Source organism: Rhinoraja longicauda, chromosome 18 (assembly GCF_053455715.1).
Source record: "Rhinoraja longicauda isolate Sanriku21f chromosome 18, sRhiLon1.1, whole genome shotgun sequence".
Lineage (NCBI taxonomy): Eukaryota > Metazoa > Chordata > Chondrichthyes > Rajiformes > Arhynchobatidae > Rhinoraja > Rhinoraja longicauda.
Genome location: NC_135970.1, coordinates 40,923,465 through 40,948,050, shown reverse-complemented (window position 1 = coordinate 40,948,050; position 24,586 = coordinate 40,923,465). Strand labels below are relative to the sequence as shown.

The 24,586-nt window shown below is 47.4% G+C and overlaps 1 protein-coding gene across 1 annotated transcript in view; it reads left to right on the top strand.

The window, feature by feature from the left end:
- The first annotated feature begins 5,287 nt into the window (after positions 1–5,287).
- rcn1 (reticulocalbin 1, EF-hand calcium binding domain) overlaps positions 5,288–24,586 on the top strand; it is a 37,281-nt gene continuing 17,982 nt past the window's right edge. Inside the window, exons 1-2 of the mRNA XM_078415578.1 lie at positions 5,288–5,529; positions 20,999–21,192. Coding sequence (XP_078271704.1) covers positions 5,288–5,529; positions 20,999–21,192 — 436 coding nt within the window. The remainder of the gene's footprint in view (positions 5,530–20,998; positions 21,193–24,586) is intronic.

The following is a 24,586-nucleotide window of genomic DNA, read 5'->3' as shown; positions in this document are numbered from 1 at the left end:
TCTCTCCTGCACACACCCCTCACCACCTCGAATTCCCCCTCTCTCACCCCCCTCACTCCTCTCACCCCTCCCACTCACTTCCCCTTCATTGCCCTCACTCGTTTCCCATCACTCCCCTCTCACTGCCCTCTCATTTCCTTCCACCCGGAACACTTGGCCCCTTGACCCAATTCCTCCACGATGCCTACCTGGGCTTGTCCCATCTGCCTCTCTTTGGCCCATACCCCTCTGAACCTTTTCTACCCATGTCCAAAAGTCTTTCAACCCCTGTAATTGTACCCACCTCTCTACCACGTTCTTTTATAATGTACTCTTTTATTGGCATTTCACAGCAAACGCATTTCCATTAAATGGGTTTCAGGTATAATGCTATATGTATACATCATCCACTTATGTTTGTCTTGAATTGCCTCTTTTTGTAATTTGTACAAAGCAAATATATAGAAACAGAAACACAATAAAAACTATAAACACTTAGGGAGTGATCCTTTCTTTAGCATATAATCAAAAATTTGTAAAATTAAAGTCTGGCCTAAGAGGCGTTAAATAGTTAACCCAATTTTCCCAGCATGTCACCTCTCTACCACCTTCACGGGCAGCACGTTCCACATACTCTTCACCTTCAACCGTGAAAAAGGCCCTTTGTATCTTTCCCCTTTTACCTTAAATCTATGTTCTGGAGTTTTAGATTCCCCTACCCTCGGATAAAGACTGTGACCATTGTCTTTATCTACATCCCTCATGATTGCCACTAAAAGGACCGGGGGGGGGGGGGGGGGGGGGGGGATCCATCAGTCTCTCCTTATACCTCTCAGTCTCTCCTTTTCACACAAGCCCAGCAGTTTTGGTCACATCTTTGCGAATCTTTTCTGCATCTTTTCCAGCTTAATGACATCCTTTCTATAGCTCGGTGACTAAAACTCATACAATGCTCCAAATATGATCTCACCAACATCTTTACAGTTGCAGCCTGAAAAAGGGTTGTGATATGACCCAAAAGGTTGCTCATCCTTTTTCTTCAGAGATGCTGCCTGGCCCGCTGAGTTACTCCTGCACTTTGTCACTATCTTCAGCATCTGCAGTTCATTCCTGCACAGCTTTAACTTGCAGCATGATGTTTCAACTCTTGTACACAATGCCAGCATGCTGAACACCTTCTTCATTATCCGAGTTACCTGTGCCTTCTATGTCCCCACGTTCCTTTGCTCTACAATGCCTGCTTACCATTTACTGTGAAGGTCCTGCACTGGTTTAACTTGCAACTCTCAATTGCAACACTTTGCACTTGTCCAAGTTAAACTCCATCTGCCTTTCCTTGGCCCACTTTCACAGCTGATCTAGATCCAGCTGTAATCTTAGATAACCTTCTTCACTATCCACTGAATACCAATGTTGGTGTCATCCACAAATGTACTAACCATGCCACTAACTATATCCTCATCAAGACATTGATATAGATGAGGAACAACAGTGGACCCAGCATTGATCCCTGCAGCACACTGCTGGTCAAAGCTCTCCAATCTGAAAAAAAAACCTTCACTTACATCTTCCGACTCCTACCAACAAGCCAATTTTGTATCCAAGTCAAGTCAAGTTTATTTGTCACATACACATACACGATGTGCAGTGAAACGAAAGTGGCAATGCCTGCGGATTGTGCACAAAAAATAAGTACAGTTACAGCATATAAATAAAGTTAATAAAGTTAATATAGAGAAGACAAAATTTAGTCCCTGGAGTTATAAAAGTTAACAGTCCTGATGGTCTGTGGGAAGAAATTGACTATCCAATTGGCTAGTTCACCCTGGATCTATGTGATTTAAACCACGCGGACCAGCCTTCCATAGAGGACCTTGGCAAAGCCCTTCTTAAAACACATCTAGATAATGGGTGACGTTTTGGGTCAGAACCCCCTCTTCAGAGTCTGAAGACCTGAAACATAACCCATCCTTTTCCTCCAGAGAAGCTGTCAATGACTAGAGGACATAGCGGAAACAGACCCTTCGGCCCACCAAGGTGGTGCTGGCTCAAAGGGCCGAATGGCCTACTCCTGCACCGATTGCCTATTGTCTATTGTCTAAGTCGGCGCCGACCAGCGATCGCCATGCATTAACACTATCCTACACACACTAGGGTGAATTTACAATCTGAATGGTGTCAAGTTAGGAGGAGGGGGAATTCAACGAGATCTGGGTGTCCTAGTGCATCAGTCAATGAAAGGAAGCATGCAGGTACAGCAGGCAGTGAAGAAAGCCAATGGAATGTTGGCCTTCGTAACAAGAGGAGTTGAGTATAGGAGCAAAGAGGTCCTTCTACAGTTGTACCGGGCCCTGGTGAGACCGCACCTGGAGTACTGTGTGCAGTTTTGGTCTCCAAATTTGAGGAAGGATATTCTTGCTATGGAGGGCGTGCAGCATAGGTTCACAAGGTTAATTCCCGGAATGGCGGGGCTGTCGTATGTTGAAAGGCTGGAGCGATTGGGCTTGTATACATTGGAATTTAGAAGGATGAGGGGGGATCTTATTGAAACATATAAGATAATTAGGGGATTGGACACATTAGAGGCAGATAACATGTTCCCAATGTTGGGGGAGTCCAGAACAAGGGGCCAGAGTTTAAGAATAAGGGGTAGGCCATTTAGAACGGAGATGAGGAAGAACTTTTTCAGTCAGAGGGTGGTGAAGGTGTGGAATTCTCTGCCTCAGAAGGCAGTGGAGGCCAGTTCGTTGGATGCTTTCAAGAGAGAGCTGGATAGAGCTCTTAAGGATAGCGGAGTGAGGGGGTATGGGGAGAAGGCAGGAACGGGGTACTGATTGAGAGTGATCAGCCATGATCGCATTGAATGGCGGTGCTGGCTCGAAGGGCTGAATGGCCTACTCCTGCACCTATTGTCTATTGTCTATTGTCTATCACGCCAATTTACCTAGAAACCTGTACGTTTTTGGAGAGTGTGAGGAAACCGGAAATCCCGGAGAAAACCCACACAGGTCACGGGGAGAACTTACAAACTCCCTACAGTCTAGAGCCCGTGTTTGGGATCGAAGCCGGGTCTCTGGGCTGAGGTGTCCTTTTAGTGGCAATCTGTAGTTATTTTCTTACACTCCTCAACTCCACCTCTCTCTGCCTCACCGTGCCACTGATGGATGGAGAATCCATGTTGAGGTCCGACACACGTCAACAGAAATGGGAGAGAGAGAACAATAATTTACTTTTGTTTCTCTTTCCAAGTTTTCATGAAGGGTCTCGGGCACTGTAAGGCAGCAACTCTACCACTGTTCCACTCTGCTGCCCCTTGTCCATGCCGACCACGTTGTCATGAGGGGCGAGCCTCATTTGCCTGTATTGGTCCACAGCTCTCTCAACCCTTCCGATCCACATCTCTGTCCGAATGTTTTAAAAGTTATAACTGGGTCCACTTCCATGGCTCTTTCTGATAGCTCAATCCTGCTGTGGAACACCCCGAGTGAAAATGTTGCCCCTGAGGTCTTTCTTAGATCTCTCCCCTCCGACCCTAAACCTATGCCCTCTGGTTTTAGAATCCAGGGAAAGTGACTGCTGCCATTTATTTTATCCATGCTGATCATAGACAATAGACCATAGGTGCAGGAGGAGGCCATTCGGCCCTTCGAGCCAGCACCGCCATTCAATGTGATCATGGCTGATCATTCTCAATCAGTACCCCGTTCCTGCCTTCTCCCCATACCCCCTGACTCCGCTATCCTTAAGAGCTCTATCTAGCTCACTCTTGAATGCATTCAGAGAATTAGCCTCCACTGCCTTCTGAGGCAGAGAATTCCACAGATGTCAGTGCGTTAGTGTGTGGCGATCGCTGGCCGGCGTGGACTCGGTGGGCTGAACTAGGGCTTGCATTAGGGTTCGGGCTGACCCAAACCATAACCCTAACCATGTACCTCTAAACTAAACTAAACATCGGCTGATTGCATGGCACGCAACAAAAAAGCTTTTCACTGTACCTCGGTCGACGTGAGAATAAGAAACCAAACACTAAACCTATTCTGGCAACTTATTGACATGCTTGCTGGAGCTGGGCGATTAGTACTGCACAGAGGAGTCGGAGGCACCATTGCACCATGATGTCCCAGTGCCGTGAACATAGAAACATAGACATAGAAAATAGGTGCAGGAGTAGGCCATTCGACCCTTCGAGCCTGCACTGCCATTCAATATTATCATGGCTGATCATCCAACTCAGTATCCCGTACCTGCCTTCTCTCCATACCCCCTGATCCCTTTAGTCACAAGGGCCACATCTAACTCCCTCTTAAATATAGCCAATGAACTGGCCTCAACTACCTTCTGTGGCAGAGAATTCCACAGATTCACCACTCTCTGTGTGAAAAAAAAACTTTCCCATCTCGGTCCTAAAAGACTTCCCCCTTATCCTTAAACTGTGACCCCATGTTCTGGACTTCCCCAACATTGGGGAACAATCTTCCTGCATCTAGCCTGTCCAACCCCTTAAGAATTTTGTAAGTTTCTATAAGATCCCCCCCCCCCCCCCCCCCTCAATCTTCTAAATTCCAGCGAGTACAAGCAGAGTCTATCCAGTCTTTCTTCATATGAAAGTCCTGCCATCCCAGGGATCAATCTGAGGCAGGCTGACGTGCAGTGAGCCGCATTCACAAAGTTTGAAGACGTGGACGAAGGTCTCCAGCAAAAGTGTGGTGGCTGAGCTGATGTGGAGCTACTGACTGTACGTGGGGATTGAAGCGCATCGGGGATACACGTGTGTGTGTGTGTGTGTGTGTGTGTGTGTGTGTGTGTGTATGTGGAGCCTGTTGTTGACACGTCTAACGCGCACACAGTTTGCAATGTGGGATTAAAGCGGGGCGCATTGTAACGTTGCGGGTGCGCCCAACATTGACACCTCCAGCCCCTGCAACGTGGCCATCACCACCCTCCACCCCCCACCCCCACGGGTCGCCTCTCGCCAATCCGAAGCGTCTTAACAAAAGCTGGGAGAGGAAGCCGTGTGGTGAGTGGCTCAGCTCAGACCGGGAGCAGAGGGGTTGGGGCAGCCGCTGGCTTTCAGCTCAGTGCAACTTGCGTGGGACAGACAGGCCGACACACACACACACAGACTGGGTGCTGAGTGCGGGCACTAACAGGCAGTCCAGTCCAATCCAGTGGAGAGGGGGTGTTGTCTTGAACAGGTATTCACCGGGAGGGAGGGAGGTGGAGGACACGGGAAACAACTTGCTGCTGTCCCGCACGTTGACGTGCGTTTGTTTGTTTGTTTGTACCGCTGCTGCAGCTGCAGCTCACCATGTATGCGGGCACGGGCCGCTGTTACAGGGCGATGCTGTGTCTGCTGTTGTTGTATGTGACGGGCGGCCACTCCAAGCCCACGCTGAGGGACGAGCGGGTCCACCAACAGGACGCCGTGCTCAGCGACAAACTGCACCAGGACGTGGCCAACTTCGAATACGATCACGAGGCCTTCCTGGGCAAGGAAGACGCCAAGACTTTCGACCAGCTCAGCCCTGAGGAGAGCGTGGAGAGGCTGGGGTAAGTAAGTGCGAGCCACGTAAAGTAATATAAGGAAATAACTGCAGATGCTGGTACAAATCGCAGGTATTTATTCACAAAATGCTGGAGTAACTCAGCGGGACAGGCAGCATCTCAGGAGAGAAGGAATGGGTCGAGACCCTTCTTCAGACACGTAAAGTGTTGCAAGAGGGTTACAACTAAGAAGTGCCAATTCCACCAGGCAGGGTGTGATTCCTGCTTATTAATCACTCGCAGGTCAGTTCAATCTCTTGACTTTAACGAGCCCTGGCGTTGATGAAATGCTGGCAGCCCAGCACAAGCCGGGGAGCGTTCAGACTCAGTCACTTGCAAAAGTTTCCGACTCCCTTACCGTTGCAAAGAAAACCTCCCCTGGAGCAGCGTGCAGTATCTTCGGGGAAGTTGTCATGTTAATACCAACACGTGGCAGTCGGCACTTTTCCAGCTGTCTCTGGCATGCACAGGCAGGGTGGGGGTGGGGATCAGACCGTGTCTTTAAATAGGAAAAGGCGACTTGGCGCTTTGCGGCCAATGAACTATTTAGAAGTGCAGCCACTGTTGTAACGTCAGGAAAGAAACATCGCCGCTTATTTGTTCCCAAAGTCACAATTGTCCACATCGTCGGCTTTTGAGAGACAATAGGTGCAGGAGGAGGCCATTCGGCCCTTCGAGCCAGCACCGCCACTCAATGTGATCATGGCTGATCATTCTCAATCAGTACCCCGTTCCTGCCTTCTCCCCATACCCCCTGACTCCGCTACCCTTAAGAGCTCTATCCAGCTCTCTCTTGAATGCATTCAGAGAATTGGCCTCCACTGCCTTCTGAGGCAGAGAATTTCCACAGATTCACAACTGAAAAAGTTTTTCCTCATCTCAGTTCTAAATGGCCTACCCCTTATTCTTAAACCGTGGCCCCTGGTTCTGGACTCCCCCAACATTGGGAACATGTTTCTTGCCTCTAACGTGTCCAACCCCTTAATAATCTTATACGTTTTGATAAGATCCCCTCTCATCCTTCTAAATTCCAGTTTATACAAGCCTAGTCGCTCCAGTCTTTCAACATATGACAGTCCCGCCATTCCGGGAATAAACCTAGTGAACCTACGCTGCACGCCCTCAATAGCAATTGAGAACATAAGAAATGGAAGCAGAAGCAGGCCATTCGGCCTCTCAACGATATCCCTCCTGGGATAAATAAAGTGCTATCATGTCGTATTTAATTGGATCAAGGCAAGAGAATGGGGTTAGGACAGAGAGAGATAGATCAGCCATGATTGAATGGCGGAGTAAACTTGATCGGCAGAATGGCCTAATTCTGCTCCTATCACTTATGACCAAATGCCATTTTACCTCAGCACCATTTCCCTCCACTATTCCCTCCATTATCAACCTCCGTCTCAAATACACTGAATTGGATTGATTGATAGAAACTGCATGGAAGCAGGCCCTTCAGCCTATCGAGTCCCCGCCGACCATCAAATCACCCATTCACAAAGCACATGGGGTAATTTACCTTCATAGCCGCTCATCTTTGGGAGGAAACTGGAGCACCCGGATGAAACCCATGCGGTCACAGGGAGAACGTGCAAACTCCGCACAGACAGCACCCAAGGTCAGGATGGAACCCAGGTCTCTGGCTCTGTGAGGCACCACCCGGTCCCCTGCAAAAAGTCTATCCCCAACTCCCAATTCCTCCGTCTATGCCGCATCTGCGCCCGGGATGAGGTGTTTCACACTAGGGCTTCCGAGATGTCCTCATTTTTCAGAAAACGGGGCTTCCCTTCCTCCATTATAGATGAGGCTCTCACTAGGGTCTCTTCTACATCCCGCAGCTCCACTCTTGCTCCCCCTCCCCCCACTCGCAACAAGGACAGGATCCCCCTCGTTCTCACCTTCCACCCCACCAGCCAGCGGATCCAACATATCATCCACCAACATTTCCGTCACCTACAACAGGACCCCACCACTGGCCATATCTTCCCATCCCCTCCCCTCTCTGCGTTCCGCAGAGACCGTTCCCTCCGCAACTCCCTGGTCCACTCGTCCCTTCCTACCCAAACCACCCTAACCCCGGGCACTTTCCCTTGCAACCGCACGAGATGCAACACCTGTCCCTTTACCTCCCCCCTCAACTCCATCAAAGGACCCAAACATTCTTTCCAGGTGAGACAGAGGTTCACCTGCACCTCCTCCAACCTCATCTATTGCATCCGCTGCTCTAGATGTCAACTCATCTATATCGGCGAAACCAAGCGCAGGCTCGGCGATCGCTTCGCTGAACACCTGCGCTCGGTCCGCATTAACGCAACTGATCTCCCGGTGGCCCAGCACTTTAACTCCCCCTCCCATTCCCAGTCTGACCTCTCTGTCATGCGCCTCCTCCAGTGCCATAGTGAGGCCCGCCGGAAATTGGAGGAGCAGCACCTCATATTTCGCCTGGGCAGTTTGCAGCCCGGTGGTATGAACGTCGACTTCTTCAACTTCAGATAGCTCCTCTGTCCCTCCCTTCCCCTCCTCCTTCCCAGATCTCCCTCTATCTTCCTGTCTCCACCTATATCCTTCCTTTGTCCCACCCCCCCGACATCAGTCTGAAGAAGGGTCTCGACCCGAAACGTCACCCATTCCTTCTCTCCTGAGATGCTGCCTGACCTGCTGAGTTACTCCAGCATTTTGTGAATAAATCGATTTGTACCAGCATCTGCAGTTATTTTCTTATACTACTGTGTTGTATTGATCTGTGTTCGATGTCATCTGTCCATGTAACCGGGGAGGAGGGGGGGATTGTCACAAGCAAGCAAGGCCACACAGATATCCCAGATACCATCACTGATCGGCACAGTGGGACAGCTGTTGTAGTAGCTGCCTCACAGCGCAGAAGACCCAGGTTCAATCCTCACCTCGGGTGCTGTCTGTGTGCAGCTTGTATGTTCACCCTGTGACTATATGTGCTCTCCGCTATCCTCCCCAATCCCAAACACGTGCAGGTTTGTAGTTAATTGCCTCTGTAAATGACCCCGTGTGTGTGGGGAGACAGCACGATAATCTGGGTCTCTGGCGCTGAGAGGCAGTGGTTCTACTGGCAGCAACACTAGCTGCTCTCGTGGGCAGACAGTTCTAAAGATCGGTTTCCCTCCGGCTGATGGAATTAGTTTTCTATTCAGTCCTGTCTGGCTGACGTGTAGGTTTGTCACTCTGATCCGTGGGTCCAGGCACGCTGGCCAGGGGGGAATGTCGGAAGTGCATTTGCTCTCCAAGCCTCAGAAGAATCGTGTATGTTTCAGTGAGATGGTCTCTCCAACTTCGAAACCTTAGAGAACGCTGGCTCTGTTTGATTAAGCCAGCCGACTCTGGGATCATTCTGATGAACACCCATAGCCTGGGAAGGAACACGTTCTGTTCTTACGGGTGTCAATTATAAACAATTATAAAAATAGGGGTCACAGCTTAAGGATAAGGGGGAAGTCTTTTAGGACCGAGATGAGAAAACATTTCTTCACACAGAGAGTGGTGAGTCTGTGGAATTCTCTGCTACAGAAGGTAGTTGAGGCCAGTTCATTGGCTATATTTAAGAGGGAGCCCTTGTGGCTAAAGGGATCAGGGGGTATGGAGAGAAGGCAGGTACAGGTTACTGAGCTGGATGATCAGCCATGATCATATTGAATGGCGGTGCAGGCTCGAATGGCCTACTCCTGCACCTATTTTCTATGTTTCTATGTTTCTATGTCCTTAAGTCAAATATGTCCATTAGTAGGAAAATACGAACAGACCACTCAATATGATAAGCACACCTCCACAGTATTGTGATGGATGGCATCAAAAGCACATTAAACTGATAAGAAAGAACCATTAAAAAAAGGTATTCATAGGAAGGAACAAGATGTATAAATGTACAAAGGTAAACACAACATTACTCCAGCTGTTTGTGTCTTTAGACACAATGCTTGAGTATCTAGTGTCTCTTCTGTATAAACCAGCATCTGCAGTTCCTTCCAATGCATGTGTTGAACGTTTGAATTGAATAATATTGTGGGAGCTTGTTCGTATGTAGGGGTATCCTTAAGTCAGGCATTCATAACCCGGGGGCGGCCTGTGGCTATTTATGTTGGTTAATTAATTGTGTTGGTCAATTCAAGTAAAGTTTGTGGGCATAGACACGAGAAGGGAGGGAAAGGCCCAATGAAAATCTTGCTTGCTGCTTGGTCATCGGCAAATGGACTGGGACCGTGCACAGCGATGTAAATTATACATGAATCACACACACATTCTGCAAGGCAGTAAAAAGAGAAAAGAAAATGCAGGTGCTCCCCGGCTTACGATGCTTCGACTTACGATATTTTGACTTTGTGATGGTGTAAACGGCAGCGGCCCTTAGCGAGCCTCCGCTCGCTTCCGCCCACGTGATCAGGTGTATTAAATGCCTTTCTACTTGCGATATTTCCAGTTTCCGATGGGTTTCTCAGAATGTAACCCCATCGTGACTTGAGGAGCACGTGTAACAATCTTCTTCTTCTTGCGTATGGCGTGCACAGCCTGAAGTCAAGGGTAGACATCCAGGGCAGGGCTGCAACAATGCATTGGTGGCAAACACAATTAGTAAACAAGTCCATGGTGGTGCAAGAAATGGTCTGTGATACTCTGTTGCCAAAGAAGCATTAGCGTTGTGTGAGCTGGTTCAAGAATCTGTTGGTGGGGAGGGCCATTCCCATCATGGACCGGGTTGCATCCACCCTTCTGTCCAGCCTCTTGTGTTGTATTGCAATCGCCATACCAGCTCATGATGCAACCTGTCCTAGTACCTTCTACGTGGCAGTCGGCCTTTTTCCAGCGATCGGCTCTCCCTGGCGGGCACGGGCGAGTGAGGCGGAGGGGGAATGGGCACTGGCTGTGTCGGTAACTCGGAAGAAGGAACTTGGTACTCTGCAGGCAGTAAACTCTTGAAGTGTGGCCACCATCGTGGCATTGGCAAACAGGGCAACTAATTTGCCCCACAAAAAAGCAAAGTTACAATTTCCATGTCATCGTTTTTTAAGGATGTAAGAAAAGGAAGTTGAAATAGACCACAGTAGTACAACAGAACAAGACGTTGGTGCAAAACACCACCAACAAACAAATCCATCATAGGGCCATTCTTAGTCACGTGTGTGACCAAAAATGTGAAAAATTGTGGAATACGTCTCTTCTAATTCTGGAAGCATTACAGGTATATTGTTTTGTACTGTATATATGACTTGTATATGTCGACGTTTATCAAGTGAAAATTTTATATGTTATGCTGACAATGTTTGTTTAGGGTCAGAGGTCAAATATGACTGGTCACGTGTGTGACCTGACATGGCCACGCACGTGACTAAGAATCGCCCTGCAGTACAAGAAGTGGTCCACAGTGTTCCATCACCTATGTAGGATTAGCATTGTATGGGTCAGTTTAAGAAGCCAATGGTGCTTTAGATGATGTGGAGAGCTATGCCTGTGATGGACCAGGCTGAGTCCACCACACGCTGCAGCCTCTTGCATGCCTTTTAGACAATAGGCGCAGGAGTAGGCCATTCGGCCCTTCGAGCCAGCACCGCCTTTCAATGTGATCATGGCTGATCATTCACAATCAGTACCCCGTTCCTGCCTTCTCCCCATACCCCCTGGGATTCTGTGGAATATCAGTACCAGGCATCTAACCAGGATATTTGAAGAAGTAGTCAGTGCATCTGAAGACGTTTGGTGGAGTAATTGCAGACATATTGAATATTTGTGAGCTTCTAAAAAACTAGAGGTACCTGCGTGCCATCTGCGTGCCTTCCTAGGGCGGCACGGTGGGCCGAAGGGCCTGTTTCCGCGCTGTATCTCTAAATCTAAAAAATCTTCATGATTACATCTATGTAGACAATAGGTGCAGGAGGAGGCCATTCGGCCCTTCGAGCCAGCACCGCCATTCAATGTGATCATGGCTGATCATTCTCAATCAGTACCCCGTTCCTGCCTTCTCCCCATACCCCCTGACTCCGCTATCCTTAAGAGCTCTATCTAGCTCTCTCTTGAATGCATTCAGAGAATTGGCCTCCACTGCCTTCTGAGGCAGAGAATTCCACAGATTCACAACTCTCTGACTGAAAAAGTTTTTCCTCATCTCAGTTCTAAATGTCCTACCCCTTATTCTTAAACTGTGGCCCCTGGTTCTGGACTCCCCCAACATTGGGAACATGTTTCCTGCCTCTAATGTGTCCAACCCCTGGGGCAGGGAGATGTTATTGCCGGGATTTTGAAGCTATTGACTTTACATTAATTATGTTGGTTGGTGAATAAATAAGGTCCAACTCTTGAGAACCCACTGACTGTCAACACGTGCTGTCAATTTCCATCGACACGAAGTGCGGAGAAGTGCCGCAGTGGGTCAGGCAGCTTCTCCGGAGGACAAGGAGAGGAGATGTGTTGGGGATGGAAAGAAGGGTTCCAATCCAAAACCTCACCAAAATCTCCTCCAGAGATGCTGCCTGACCTGCAGAGGTACTCTAGCACTTTGTGTTCCAGGCAATATTCCAGCATCTATGTATCCTTGTGTCTACGTTTATATCCCTCGGCTTGGCTGGTGCCACTAAATTGTTGCACGTTCTCACTGTTAGCCTAGAATATTTCCTCAAGGCTTTTGGAGTGAAGCTTGACCCGTTGTGCTCTAAATCAGAGGCTGGGGGGGGGGGCTTCCCAGTGAACGTAGTGGGGATGGAGCTCAAAGTAAAGGATGAGTGAGGCTCAGATAAGATTCAGACCCAGAAACGAGAAAGTGTAGATGCTGGAAGCAGGAGCAACTTCAGGACACTGTGCTGGAAAAACTCCATCGCCAATTCCATTCCATCCACAAACTCTGCTCCACCCGTTGAGTTCTTCCAGCATATTGTCGGTTGCTCGTTTATGACCTTGGTTCTTGGTCCTCCAAAATATTCCAAATGGAATTTAAACTGGAGGTGGCAGAGTATGGACTTAAGCAGGAAGGGTTTCTTGGAGAAGAAGAGCTGCCTTAAATGTCATTGCATCTGGTTGAGTAACTGTAGTAGGGTGAAGACTATTCCATGCTTTAATTGTGCGAGGGAAGAATGAATTGCTATACATCTGTCTTGATAGCTGGTATCTCAAATTGAATCGATTGCCCTTGTCTACTGATAGGTTTGGGTTTAGTGTAGATGTGGTAATCTGTGTCGATCTGACCATTTAACATTTTGATTTTCTTCTCGACATGCGGTTTTAAGCAGTTTGTAATTGAGGCAGTTTTAAGATGTAGCAGCATCTTGCAGAGAGTTATTTTCCTGGAAGTTTGTAATAAACTAATATGGAATAACATTGCAGTCGGAGGAATGGCACAACTTTTCCACTCGCGTGCTAACTTTCCACTTGACGCTGTTCAGGTGCAGTACATGGCCAACTTGATTGTAAACTTCTCACGCCTGTCTCTGATTAATACAAACCTTTTAATGCCACGTCGACAGCTGCCCACAGCTCTCAGACTTGTGACAAATCATTAATGGTGAGAGAGTGGACGTGGCGTTCTTGGGCACTGGAGAAGGCTGAGCTCAGGTTGTCCCGCAGTGCAAGTGCCAGCTGTCTTATCAAGATCAAGATCAAGATAGCTTTATTTGTCATCCAAATTGGACGAAATTCAGTCACCCACAGTCCAACAATAAAAGCATTAAATAGGCATTAAAATTACACAACCCCAAAAACACACAAAAAAAAGAAACATCCAACAAAGAAACATCCATCACAGTGAGTCTCCTCCAGTCCTCTCCTCACTGTGATGGAAGGCCACAATGTCTTTCCCTTCTCCTGCCGTCTTCTCCCGCAGTCAGGCTGTTGTGGTTGCAGGCCGCGCCGGACGGTCCGCAGCGGCCCGAGCCTTTATTATCACAAAGCAAAATACTGCAGATGCTGGAAATCTGAAATGAAACAGAGGCCAGGGACGCTCGACAGATCAGGGATCCTTTGTAGTGTGAGACGAAGCAAATGTACAAAACAAACTGCTGGAGAAACTCAGGTTCAAGCATCTCTACAGGGATAACGATTTAGATTAAAGTTGGATCCGAACCTGAAAATATCATCCCTCCACTGATGCAGCCTGACCCACTGAGTGCCTCCAGTACTTTGTTTCTTTTTTACAGCATCTACAGTTCCTTCTCCCAATAGACCTAATATTCCTGGTTGATGACCTCTCATCAGTACACTTCAGAACTTGGTCTGTTTCTCTTTTCACACACTGCATTACCTACCAAGTATTTCCAGCATTTTCTGTGATAACAGGTTTGGGGACTTGATGATTTTCACTGGGAGTTTCTACCTGTCAGTACGCACTTAAAATAACTGGTTGGGTCTCTTCGTTTTAAAAGTGCAGCAGATGGAAGTCACTTGACAACAAGAAATTAAACTGCAGTTGCTGGAAATACATGAATAAAAAAGAAACATTACTTGCATGCATAGATACATACATACATGCATACATACTGGAGATACCAGCATGAAACTGAACCGTTAACTTTGTTTCTAGATGTTAATCTCCAGCAAGTTTTATCTGTAAGTTATTTGAGTGAGAACTTTCAGATTCTGACAGTCAGAATTCAACTGTGGACATAGTGTGTGGACATCAAAACTAACAACTTGGAAAATGGAAGGACGGCATCTTAACGGTGGTTACAGGTTAGAAAGGTTTAGGGTACAAATTTCTCCATCTATAAACTTCATGATTAGTCGATCTCCAAATCAATCGGTGTCGGTACACAATAGACAATAGGTGCAGGAGGAGGCCATTCGGCCCTTTGAGCCAGCACCACCATTCAATGTGATCATGGCTGATCATTCTCAATCAGTACCCCGTTCCTGCCTTCTCCCCATACCCCCTGACTCCGCTATCCTTAAGAGCTCTATCTAGGTACAGTTTAGCATGTCCCTCTGCACTACCACAGTAGTGGAACTTGCTTTGATGTGCCCTGTGTTACGTTCCAGTCAATCTAATGCAACTTCTAATGCAAACTTATTTAATGACCAATAACGGTTCTTGATTCAATACAGTTCTGGTCTCCACTCCACGATTGGGTGTGGTAGCATTGGAAAGACGGAAGAAGAAATTTGCCAGGCTGCTGCATGGAATGTAGGTCTTCAGTTACAAGGAGAGATTGGATAGGTGAGGATTGTTCTCACTGGAGTGTAGGAGGAGAAGGGGTGACCTTATAGGATTCGGAGGGGCAGAGGTAGGCTAGGTAGTGCAAACAGAATGTTTTGGATGGTAACGAAGTCTAAAACTAGAGGGCATGGGTTTCAGATGAGAGAGGAGAATATCAGAATTCAGAATCAGAATTACCTTTATTTGTCATCCAAAAAACAAGTCTTTTGGTCGAGAATTCGTCACCCACAGTCCAACAATAAGAGCAATAAAATAAGCAATTACACAACCACAACCAACACAAAAAAAAAAGAAAAAAAAGAAACATCCATCACAGTGAGTCTCCTCCAGTCCGCTCCTCACTGTGATGGAAGGCCAGAATGTCTTTTCCCTTCCCCTGCCGTCCTCTCCCGCGGTCAGGCTGGTGTTGTTGCCACGTTCCAGGCCGCGCCGGATGGTGAAAGGTCCGCAGCGGGCCGACCCCAGCCCCGCAATCCGGGGCGGGCGTAGACGCTACCGCTGCATGTCGGGGCGGTCGTGGCTCCCGACATTGAAGCCCCCGCCGAGCAGAGAAAAATCCCGCGGCCTATTTCAGGCAGCGCCGGACGGTGAAATGTCCTCGGCGGGCCGACCCAAGCCCCGCGATCCGGGGCGGGCGAACACGCTGCCGCTGCCGGAGCTCCCGATGTCGACAAAGGTGATCTGAGGGGCAGGTTTCCCCACACAGAGACTGGTGATTATTTGAAACAGCTGCCAGAGGAGATGATAACGACATACAGTGACAATTTTTGAAAAGCATATGGACAGGTACTTGGACAGGAAAGAGGTGGAGGTATATGGGTCCAATGTGGGCAAATGGGATCAGGGTGATTAGTGTGGCTCCATGGAGGAGCTGGGGCAAATAACTCATTTCAGCGCTGTACACATCTGCGACATTAACCTAAATATCCCTGTCTTCATCTCCGTCCGAGACCTTCCTGTCCCTCTATAAAATTGTACAACCCTCCAACAACACAGCTCTTCAAGGTAGACACAAAAAGCTGGAGTAACTCAGCGGGTCAGGCAGCATTTAATGTAGATAAGTGTGAGGTTATTCACTTTGGAAGTAAGAATAGAAAGGCAGATTATTATCTGAATGGTGTCAAGTTAGGAGGAGGGGGAGTTCAACGAGATCTGGGTGTCCTAGTGCATCAGTCAATGAAAGGAAGCATGCAGGTACAGCAGGCAGTGAAGAAAGCCAATGGAATGTTGGCCTTCATAACAAGAGGAGTTGAGTATAGGAGCAAAGAGGTCCTTCTACAGTTGTACCGGGCCCTGGTGAGACCGCACCTGGAGTACTGTGTGCAGTTTTGGTCTCCAAATTTGAGGAAGGATATTCTTGCTATGGAGGGCGTGCAGCGTAGGTTCACTCGGTTAATTCCCGGAATGGCGGGACTGTCGTATGTTGAAAGGCTGGAGCGATTAGGCTTGTACACACTGGAATTTAGAAGGATGAGGGGGGATCTTATTGAAACATATAAGATAATTAGGGGATTGGACACATTAGAGGCAGGAAACATGTTCCCAATGTTGGGGGAGTCCAGAACAAGGGGCCACAGTTTAAGAATAAGGGGTAGGCCATTTAGAACGGAGATGAGGAAGAACTTTTTCAGTCAGAGAGTGGTGAAGGTGTGGAATTATCTGCCTCAGAAGGCAGTGGAGGCCAGTTCGTTGGATGCTTTCAAGAGAGAGCTGGATAGAGCTCTTAAGGATAGCGGAGTGAGGGGGTATGGGGAGAAGGCAGGAACGGGGTACTGATTGAGAGTGATCAGCCATGATCGCGTTGAATGGCGGTGCTGGCTCGAAGGGCTGAATGGCCTACTCCTGCACCTATTGTCTATTGTCTATCTCTGGAGAGAAGGAATGGGTGACGTTTCGGGTCGAGACCTGAAACGTCACCCATTCCTTCTCTCCAGAGATGCTGCCTGACCCGCTGAGTTACTCCAGCTTTTTGTGTCCGCCTTCGATTTAAACCAGCATCTGCAGTGGGTTTTTTTCCCCCGACATCTCTTCTCCAATGTTGGCCTTTTTATTAACTCCAAACTAAAAATGTTCAGCCTCTTCAGCGAAAAACAAAGTCTACATTCTGGAATTTCCCAACTGAATTTCTCCCCCTCTCTACAACTTCAATTTATCTGCTCATTGGGAACGTGTAAGCAAGAAACAATATTTACAGAATTGGAACCAAGTCCCTTCTGTCCTTTCCTGTCCAAGTGCCTGGCCGTATGCTTTTTAATCATTGTAATTATATGGCTTTACCATCTCTTCTGGCAGATTGCTCCACATAATCAATCACCAGTCTCTGTGCAGGGAAACCTACCCCTCATCTCTCCTTTAGTGCACCAGAGGGGCTATATACAACGTCAAGAACATATAACAATCGCACTTAAGCTACCAGGTACAGCAGGCAGTGAAGAAAGCCAATGGGATGTTGGCTTTCATAACAAGGGGAGTGGAGTATAGGAGCAAAGAGGTCCTTCTGCTGTTGTACAGGGCCCTAGTGAGACCGCACCTGGAGTACTGTGTGTAGTTGTACAGGGCCCTAGTGAGACCGCACCTGGAGTACTGTGTGTAGTTGTACAGGGCCCTAGTGAGACCACACCTGGAGTACTGTGTGCAGTTGTACAGGGCCCTAGTGAGACCGCACCTGGAGTACTGTGTGCAGTTGTACAGGGCCCTAGTGAGACCGCACCTGGAGTACTGTGTGCAGTTGTACAGGGCCCTAGTGAGACCGCACCTGGAGTACTGTGTGCAGTTTTGGTCTCCAAATTTGAGGAAGGATATTCTTGCTATTGAGGGCGTGCAGCGTAGGTTTACTAGGTTAATTCCCGGAATGGCGGGACTGTCATATGTTGAAAGACTGGAGTGACTGGCTTGTATACACTGGAATTTAGAAGGATGAGAGGGGATCTTATCGAAACGTATAAGATTATTAAGGGGTTTTAGATTTTTTTTAGATTTAGAGATACAGCGCGAAAACAGGCCCTTCGGCCCACCGAGTGCGCGCCGCCCAGCGATCCCCGCACATTAACACTATCCTACACACACTAGGGACAATTTTTACATTTACCCAGTCAATTAACCTACATACCTGTACGTCTTTGGAGTGTGGGAGGAAACCGAAGATCTCGAAGAAAACCCATGCAGGTCACGGGGAGAACGTACAAACTCCGTACAGACATAACATAACAAAACTTTATTGTCACTCGGCACAACTCCGAACGAAATTTCAGCAGTCACAGCAAACACGGCGCCCGTAGTCAGGATCGAACTGCCACTCTACCACTGCCGCCCTAACACGTTAGAGGCAGGAAACATGTTCCCAATGTTGGGGGAAGTCCAGAACAAGGGGCCACAGTTTAAGAATAAGGGGGAGGCCATTTAGAACTGAGATGAGGAAAAACTTTTTCAGTCAGAGAGTTGTGAATCTGTGGAATTCTCTGCTTCAGAAGGCAGTGGAGGCCAATTCTCTAAATGCATTCAAGAGAGAGCTAGATAGAGCTCTTAAGGATAGCGGAGTCAGGGGGTATGGGGAGAAGGCAGGAATGGGGTACTGATTGAGAATGATCAGCCATGATCACATTGAATGGTGGTGCTGGCTCGAAGGCCGAATGGCCTCCTCCTACACCTATTGTCGATTGTCTATTGTAATGGAATTGATGATATAAAGATAATTAGGATCAAATGTCATGCAGCATTTATCGCATTATTTGCCATCAATATATTATGTACAACTTCCCTGCCAGATAATCTGGTGGTTGTAAATGCAATGTTAGACACAGAGTAGTGCATTTCTGGAGTTCTGTGTCGCCTTCCAGAGGGAAGTGCTTCAAAGAGTTTGTGGCCAGGGTGAGAGGGGTCAGAGGTGATCTTGCCCGCTCGCTTCCTGGCCCTTGCAGTGGGGGGGAAGGTTGCAGCCAACAACCTTCTCAGCTGTGCGAACGATCCGTTGCAGCCTCCGGATGTCGTGCTTGGTGGCTGAGCCAAACCAGACCATGATGGAGAAGGTGAGGATGGACTCTACGATGGCAGTATAGAACGATTCAATGTTCCCATTGAACTATTCCGAAGAGCAGCCGGAGGAAATCTCGAATGGCGTTCCCAGAAATCTTGATCTCCCGATCCGTGATTGCTGTTTGTGGAATCTTGCTGTGCTTAAGTTGGTTGCTTTTCCTCCAGTGTAATAGTGACACTACTTCAAAGTGGCTTCATCCAACACGATCTCTAATTGCATAAAAACTCCCGATGCAAAGCAATGACTAAACAGTGATGAACTGTGCACATCCCGATTGAAATATCAGCCTCTGAGTATAGTAAGGCATTTGAGTGACGCACATGGCTTGGACTCTGATTATTCAGCATTGGTATATATGTCAGGTTGCAGTAATCTAACTTTAGGTCTTGTCGGCACCAATTCCAAAGTACTTCATTTTTATCAAGGACAGGCGCAAAGTCAGCATTTATGTATTTAGACAATAGGTGCAGGAGGAGGCCATTCGGCCCAGCACCATCATTCAATGTGATCATGGCTGATCATTCTCAATCAGTACCCCGTTCCTGCCTTCTCCCCATATCCCCTGACTCCGCTATCCTTAAGAGCTCTATCCAGCTCTCTCTTGAATACATTCAGAGAATTGGCCTCCACTGCCTTCTGAGGCAGAGAATTCCACAGATTCACAAGTCTCTGACTGAAAAAGTTTTTCCTCATCTCCGTCCTAAATGGCCTACCCCTTATTCTTAAACTGTGGCCCCTTGTTCTGGACTCCCCCAACATTGGGAACATGTTTCCTGCCTCTAACGTGTCCAACCCCTTAATAATCTTATACGTTTCGATAAGATCTCCTCTCATCCTTCTAAATTCCTGTGTATACAAGCCTAGTCGCTCCAGTCTTTCAACATATGATAGTCCCGCCATTCCGGGAATTAACCTAGTAAACCTATGCTGCACGCCCTCAATAGCAAGAATATCCTTCCTCAAATTTGGAGACCAAAACTGCACACAGTACTCCAGGTGCGGCCCTGTACAACTGCAGAAGGACCTCTTTGCTCCTATACTCAACTCCTCTTGTTATGAAGGCCAACATTCCATTGGCTTTCTTCACTGCCTGCTGTACCTGCATGCTTCCTTTCAGTGAAGTATTTTGTATGTTGTTACTTTGTGTCATTTTATTGTTTTTTATTAAAGCCAAATATTATTATTGTGAGTTTATTCCCCGCTAAAGAGCTTTATTAATTATGTTTAAATTTGTGCGCTTGCGCTTAAAGTCATGGTTCAACCTCATCTTTTTCTTCACAAAGTAAGAGGTGGCATTGTTTCAGTATATTGTACCAGCAACTTGGAAAAATATCATAAATCCAGAAGCATTTTATAATTGTGTTCAGGGCAAGAAGGTAACTAGAAAAAGTGTAAGGCCCATGAGGGATTTGGGGCCATCACTCAATAGAGCTAGAAGATGCAGGAGAGTTCTTAAACGAATACTTCCTATCTCTGGAATACTTCCTATTGTCTATTGTCTATTGTGCAGGAAGGAAATGCAGATACTGGTTTATACCGAAGATAGACAAAGAACCGCCTGTGAAAACCTTGTTGGGTTGATGGAATGAATTGATTGAAAGATAGACAATAGACCATAGGTGCAGGAGGAGGCCATTCGGCCCTTTGAGCCAGTACCGCCATTCAATGTGATCATGGCTGATCATTCACAATCAGTACCCTGTTCCTGCCCTCTCCCCATACCCCCTGACTCCGCTATCTTTAAAAGCTCTATCTAACTCTCTCTTGAAAGCACTCAGAGAATTGGCCTCCACTGCCTTCTGAGGCATGCATCCCTATGGCCCCAAAACTTCAACTGGTTTCCTGACGCCATCAGCCAATGCCCACACAGTGATGGTATCAAGGAAGTCATTCATAAACCCACAACCATTTGTTACTTGATCCCAACTCTAACCCTGTGAGAGTTCACATCGGCAATATCAACTGCTCATACTGTACAATTGTTCAAGGTGTACTGACTGACAGTGGACACGGATACATTACGCCATTATATTATGATGATAACACTATTCAGTGATGAGTTAAGAGTTTCACTGGTAAGGTCAGCATTTATTTCCCATCTCTAATTACCCTTGAGGCAGTGGTACTGAGCCACTGTTGTCCTTCTGGTGAAGGTACTGCTTCAGTGCTGTTCGGTAGGAGTTTCTGGATTTGGACCCTGTGATAACAAAGGAGTGGTGATGTATTTACGTCTGGATGATTTTTAACGTTAAAATGTCGTGTTTTTTGTGTTTTTGTAGGAAAATTGTAGAACGGATCGACGATAACCAGGACAATTACGTGACCTTGGAAGAGCTGAAGGCATGGATTATAAGGGTGCAGAAACGTTATATTTTCGAAAATGTAGCAAAAGTATGGAAGGACTATGACCTCAACAAAGACAACAAAATCTCCTGGGAAGAATACAAGAAAGCAACGTATGGCTATTACCTTGGTATGTCTAACCTTTTTCAGTAGGAAAAAACCCCGCAGCTGCTGGTTAAATCGAAGGTTGACACAAAATGCTGGAGTAACTCAGCAGGTCAGGCAGCATCTCGGGAGGGAAGGAATGGGTGACGTTTCGGGTCGAGACCCTTCTTCAGGCTGATGTCAGGGGAGGGGGCGGTACAGAGATAAAATGTGGTTGGAGACAGTAAGATTGATCGGGGATGGAGAAAGGGAATGCAAGGGCTACTTGAAGTTAGAGAAGTCAATGTTCATAATTGAATGTCCATGAAGTTAGACAAATCGACTGGTAGATTAATTGGCACTAAAAATAACTGGAATTGTAACTGAATGTCAGCAGAATGGAAGCATTTGATAAACATGAGAGAGATTAAGTCATAGAAAAATAAATGGAGCAGTTGAGCTGATGAGAATGCTCTGATAGCTGGCACAGACTCAACGGGCCGAATGGATTTTTTCTGTGGAGGTCCTTAACCCGGTGAAAATGGCTGCACAGCACAAGTGGATAGGGCGCTAAAGAAGGCATACTGCGTGCTTGGCTTCATTGGTTCCGACATTGATTACAATGCCGCATGTGGAGTATTGTGGGCAGTTCGGATCACCGCACGACAGGAAGGTTGTGGAAGCTTTAGAGAGAGTCCAAGGATAGTGCCTGGACTGAACTATATTAGCTACATGGAGAGGTCGGATTATTTTCTCTGGAGCATCTTGAGGCCGAGGGGGGGGGGGTCACCTGATAAAAGTATGTATAAAGTCAGTACTTCAAATGAAAGGCAAAGATGGGTAGAGATTCAGTCTTTTTCAAAAACTAGAGGCACAAGTTTAAGGTGAAAGAGGGAAAGTTTAAAGAAGATTTGTGAAGCAAGTTTTTTTTTTAACACAGAGTGATTGTTCCCTGGAATGCTCTGCAAAGGGAGTTGAAGTGTGGATATGAAGACACAATTTTGGTATTTAGATAGACACAAGCAGGAAATGGAGGGATATAGATCATATGCAGACCAATGGAAATGGTTTATTTTGGCAATGTGGTCAGTACTGCCAGAGGCAGTGTGGACGCAGATACGATAGTGTTGTTTAAGATGCTTTTAGATAGGCAGGGAATGGCAGGAAACAGTTCACGTGTAAGTAGAGGAGATTAGTTTAAATTGGCATCACGTTCGGCACAGACAATGTCGGCTGAAGGGCCTGTTACTTGTGCGTTGCTGAAGGGCCTGTCCTTGTGCGTTGCTGAAGGGCCTGTTCCTTGTGCTTTGCTGAAGGGCCTGTCCTTGTGCGTTGCTGAAGGGCCTGTCCTTGTGCGTTGCTGAAGGGCCTGTTGTGCGTTGCTGAAGGGCCTGTTGTGCGTTGCTGAAGGGCCTGTCCTTGTGCGTTGCTGAAGGGCCTGTTGTGCGTTGCTGAAGAGCCTGTCCTTGTGCGTTGCTGAAGGGCCTGTTACTTGTGCGTTGCTGAAGGGCCTGTTCCTGTGCAGTTCTCTGGGTCAAAGGCCTGCAATGTTTGTTCTATATCTATGTGTTGTAGAGAAATATAGGAGAAATCACTCATTCCTAGTACTTAAGTAATCAGTAATGCGATGTCTGAAGAGGGGTCTCGACCCGAAACGTCCCTCATTCCTTCTATCCGGAGATGCTGCCTGCCCCGCTGTTACTCCTGCATTTTGTGTGTCTCTTCGGTGCAAACCAGCAGCTGCAGTTCCTTCCTACACAATCAGTAATGCGTCTTGTCTCTTGGGAAACACTTTGTCAATGTTAGTTTCAGCGATTAACTGAATGGCTCCAGGATGCTGTCCAAGCTCTTGTGTAAGAATAATTCAATGTCGTCAGTAGTTTTATTTCTCCTGTTTGGCTGGGGCCGTGCTGGAACGTAACTCTAGCAGTGTGCGTCCACCATCACGGAAACGCTAAACGCCATTTCCACTGCCTGGTTGAATGCTTTTCCTCTCACTACTTTGCTGGTTCCTTTTATAAAGCACTTGCACGCAGTGATGTACGAGAGAGAGTGCAGACTGCCAGTGTGACCCCCATGGAACTGAATGGGAATCGGCGGAGATTCTGTGTGCTGGGCCCGGAACGCAGCGCAGTTCCCTGAAACAGCGGTGAAATTCCAAGATGTGATTAATAGCGTCTAAAGTTGCCCATGTTACCAGATGAATGCCGAGGGAGTTCATGACATTTCCCGTGACTGCAATTTCAGTGCAGCTTCCATTGAAATTCGCAGGATACTTGAACCAAGGAAGGTCGTTCTTGATAAATATTGATTTGCCATCAGCAGTAATTTCCATATTTGTAATGAATGCTAAATAAAACACTTGCCCACCTCTTCGTTTTTTAACTATTAGAAAGTTTGGCTTTCTTTGAAGAATAGCATGTGGCAAATATGTTGTCTTTAGACTTTTAGAGATACAGCGTGGAAATAGGCCCTTCGGCCCACCGAGTCCGCGCCGACCCACGATCACCCCGTATACTAGCCCTATTTTACACGCTCGGGACAATTTACTGAAGCCAATTAATCTACAAATCTGTACGTCTTTGGAGTGTGGCGGAGCACCCGGAGAAAACCCATGAGGTCACAGGCAGAACGTACAAACTCCGTACAGACAGCACCCGTAGTCATGATCGAACCCGGGTCTCTGGCGCTGTGAGGCAGCAGCTCTACCCGCTGCGCCACCGTGTTGCCTCTCTTGGACAGACCACAGATGGAATGCAATGGGAAGACAAATCGTGGGCAAACATTTCTATGTGAGGTCACTTTAATAAACACACAGAATGGAGGTGTACCATCAACACACACAGAATGGAGGTGTACCATCCACACACAGAATGGAGGTGTACCATCCACACACAGAATGGAGGTGTACCACCAACACACAGAATGGAGGTGTACCATCCACACACAGAATGGAGGTGTACCACCAACACACAGAATGGAGGTGTACCATCCACACACAGAATGGAGGTGTACCATCCACACACAGAATGGAGGTGTACCATCCACACACAGAATGGAGGTGTACCACCAACACACAGAATGGAGGTGTACCATCAACACACAGGATGGAGGTGTACCATCAACACACAGGATGGAGGTGTACCATCAATGCACAGAATGGAGGTGTACCATCAACACACAGAATGGAGGTGTACCATCCACACACAGAATGGAGGTGTACCATCAATTGGGCTCCTGGAATCTTTCGACAGCCATTCCCAGCCTGACCCCGAGACGAATGGATAAAACCCAGTTGTTCGAGATGAAGAGACAAGGAACTGCAAATGCTGGTTTATAAAAGAAGGCACAAAGTGCTGCAGTAGCTCAATGGGTCAGGCAGCATCTCTGGAGAACATGGATAGGTGATGTTTCCGGACAGGACCCTTCCAACTCCCCCC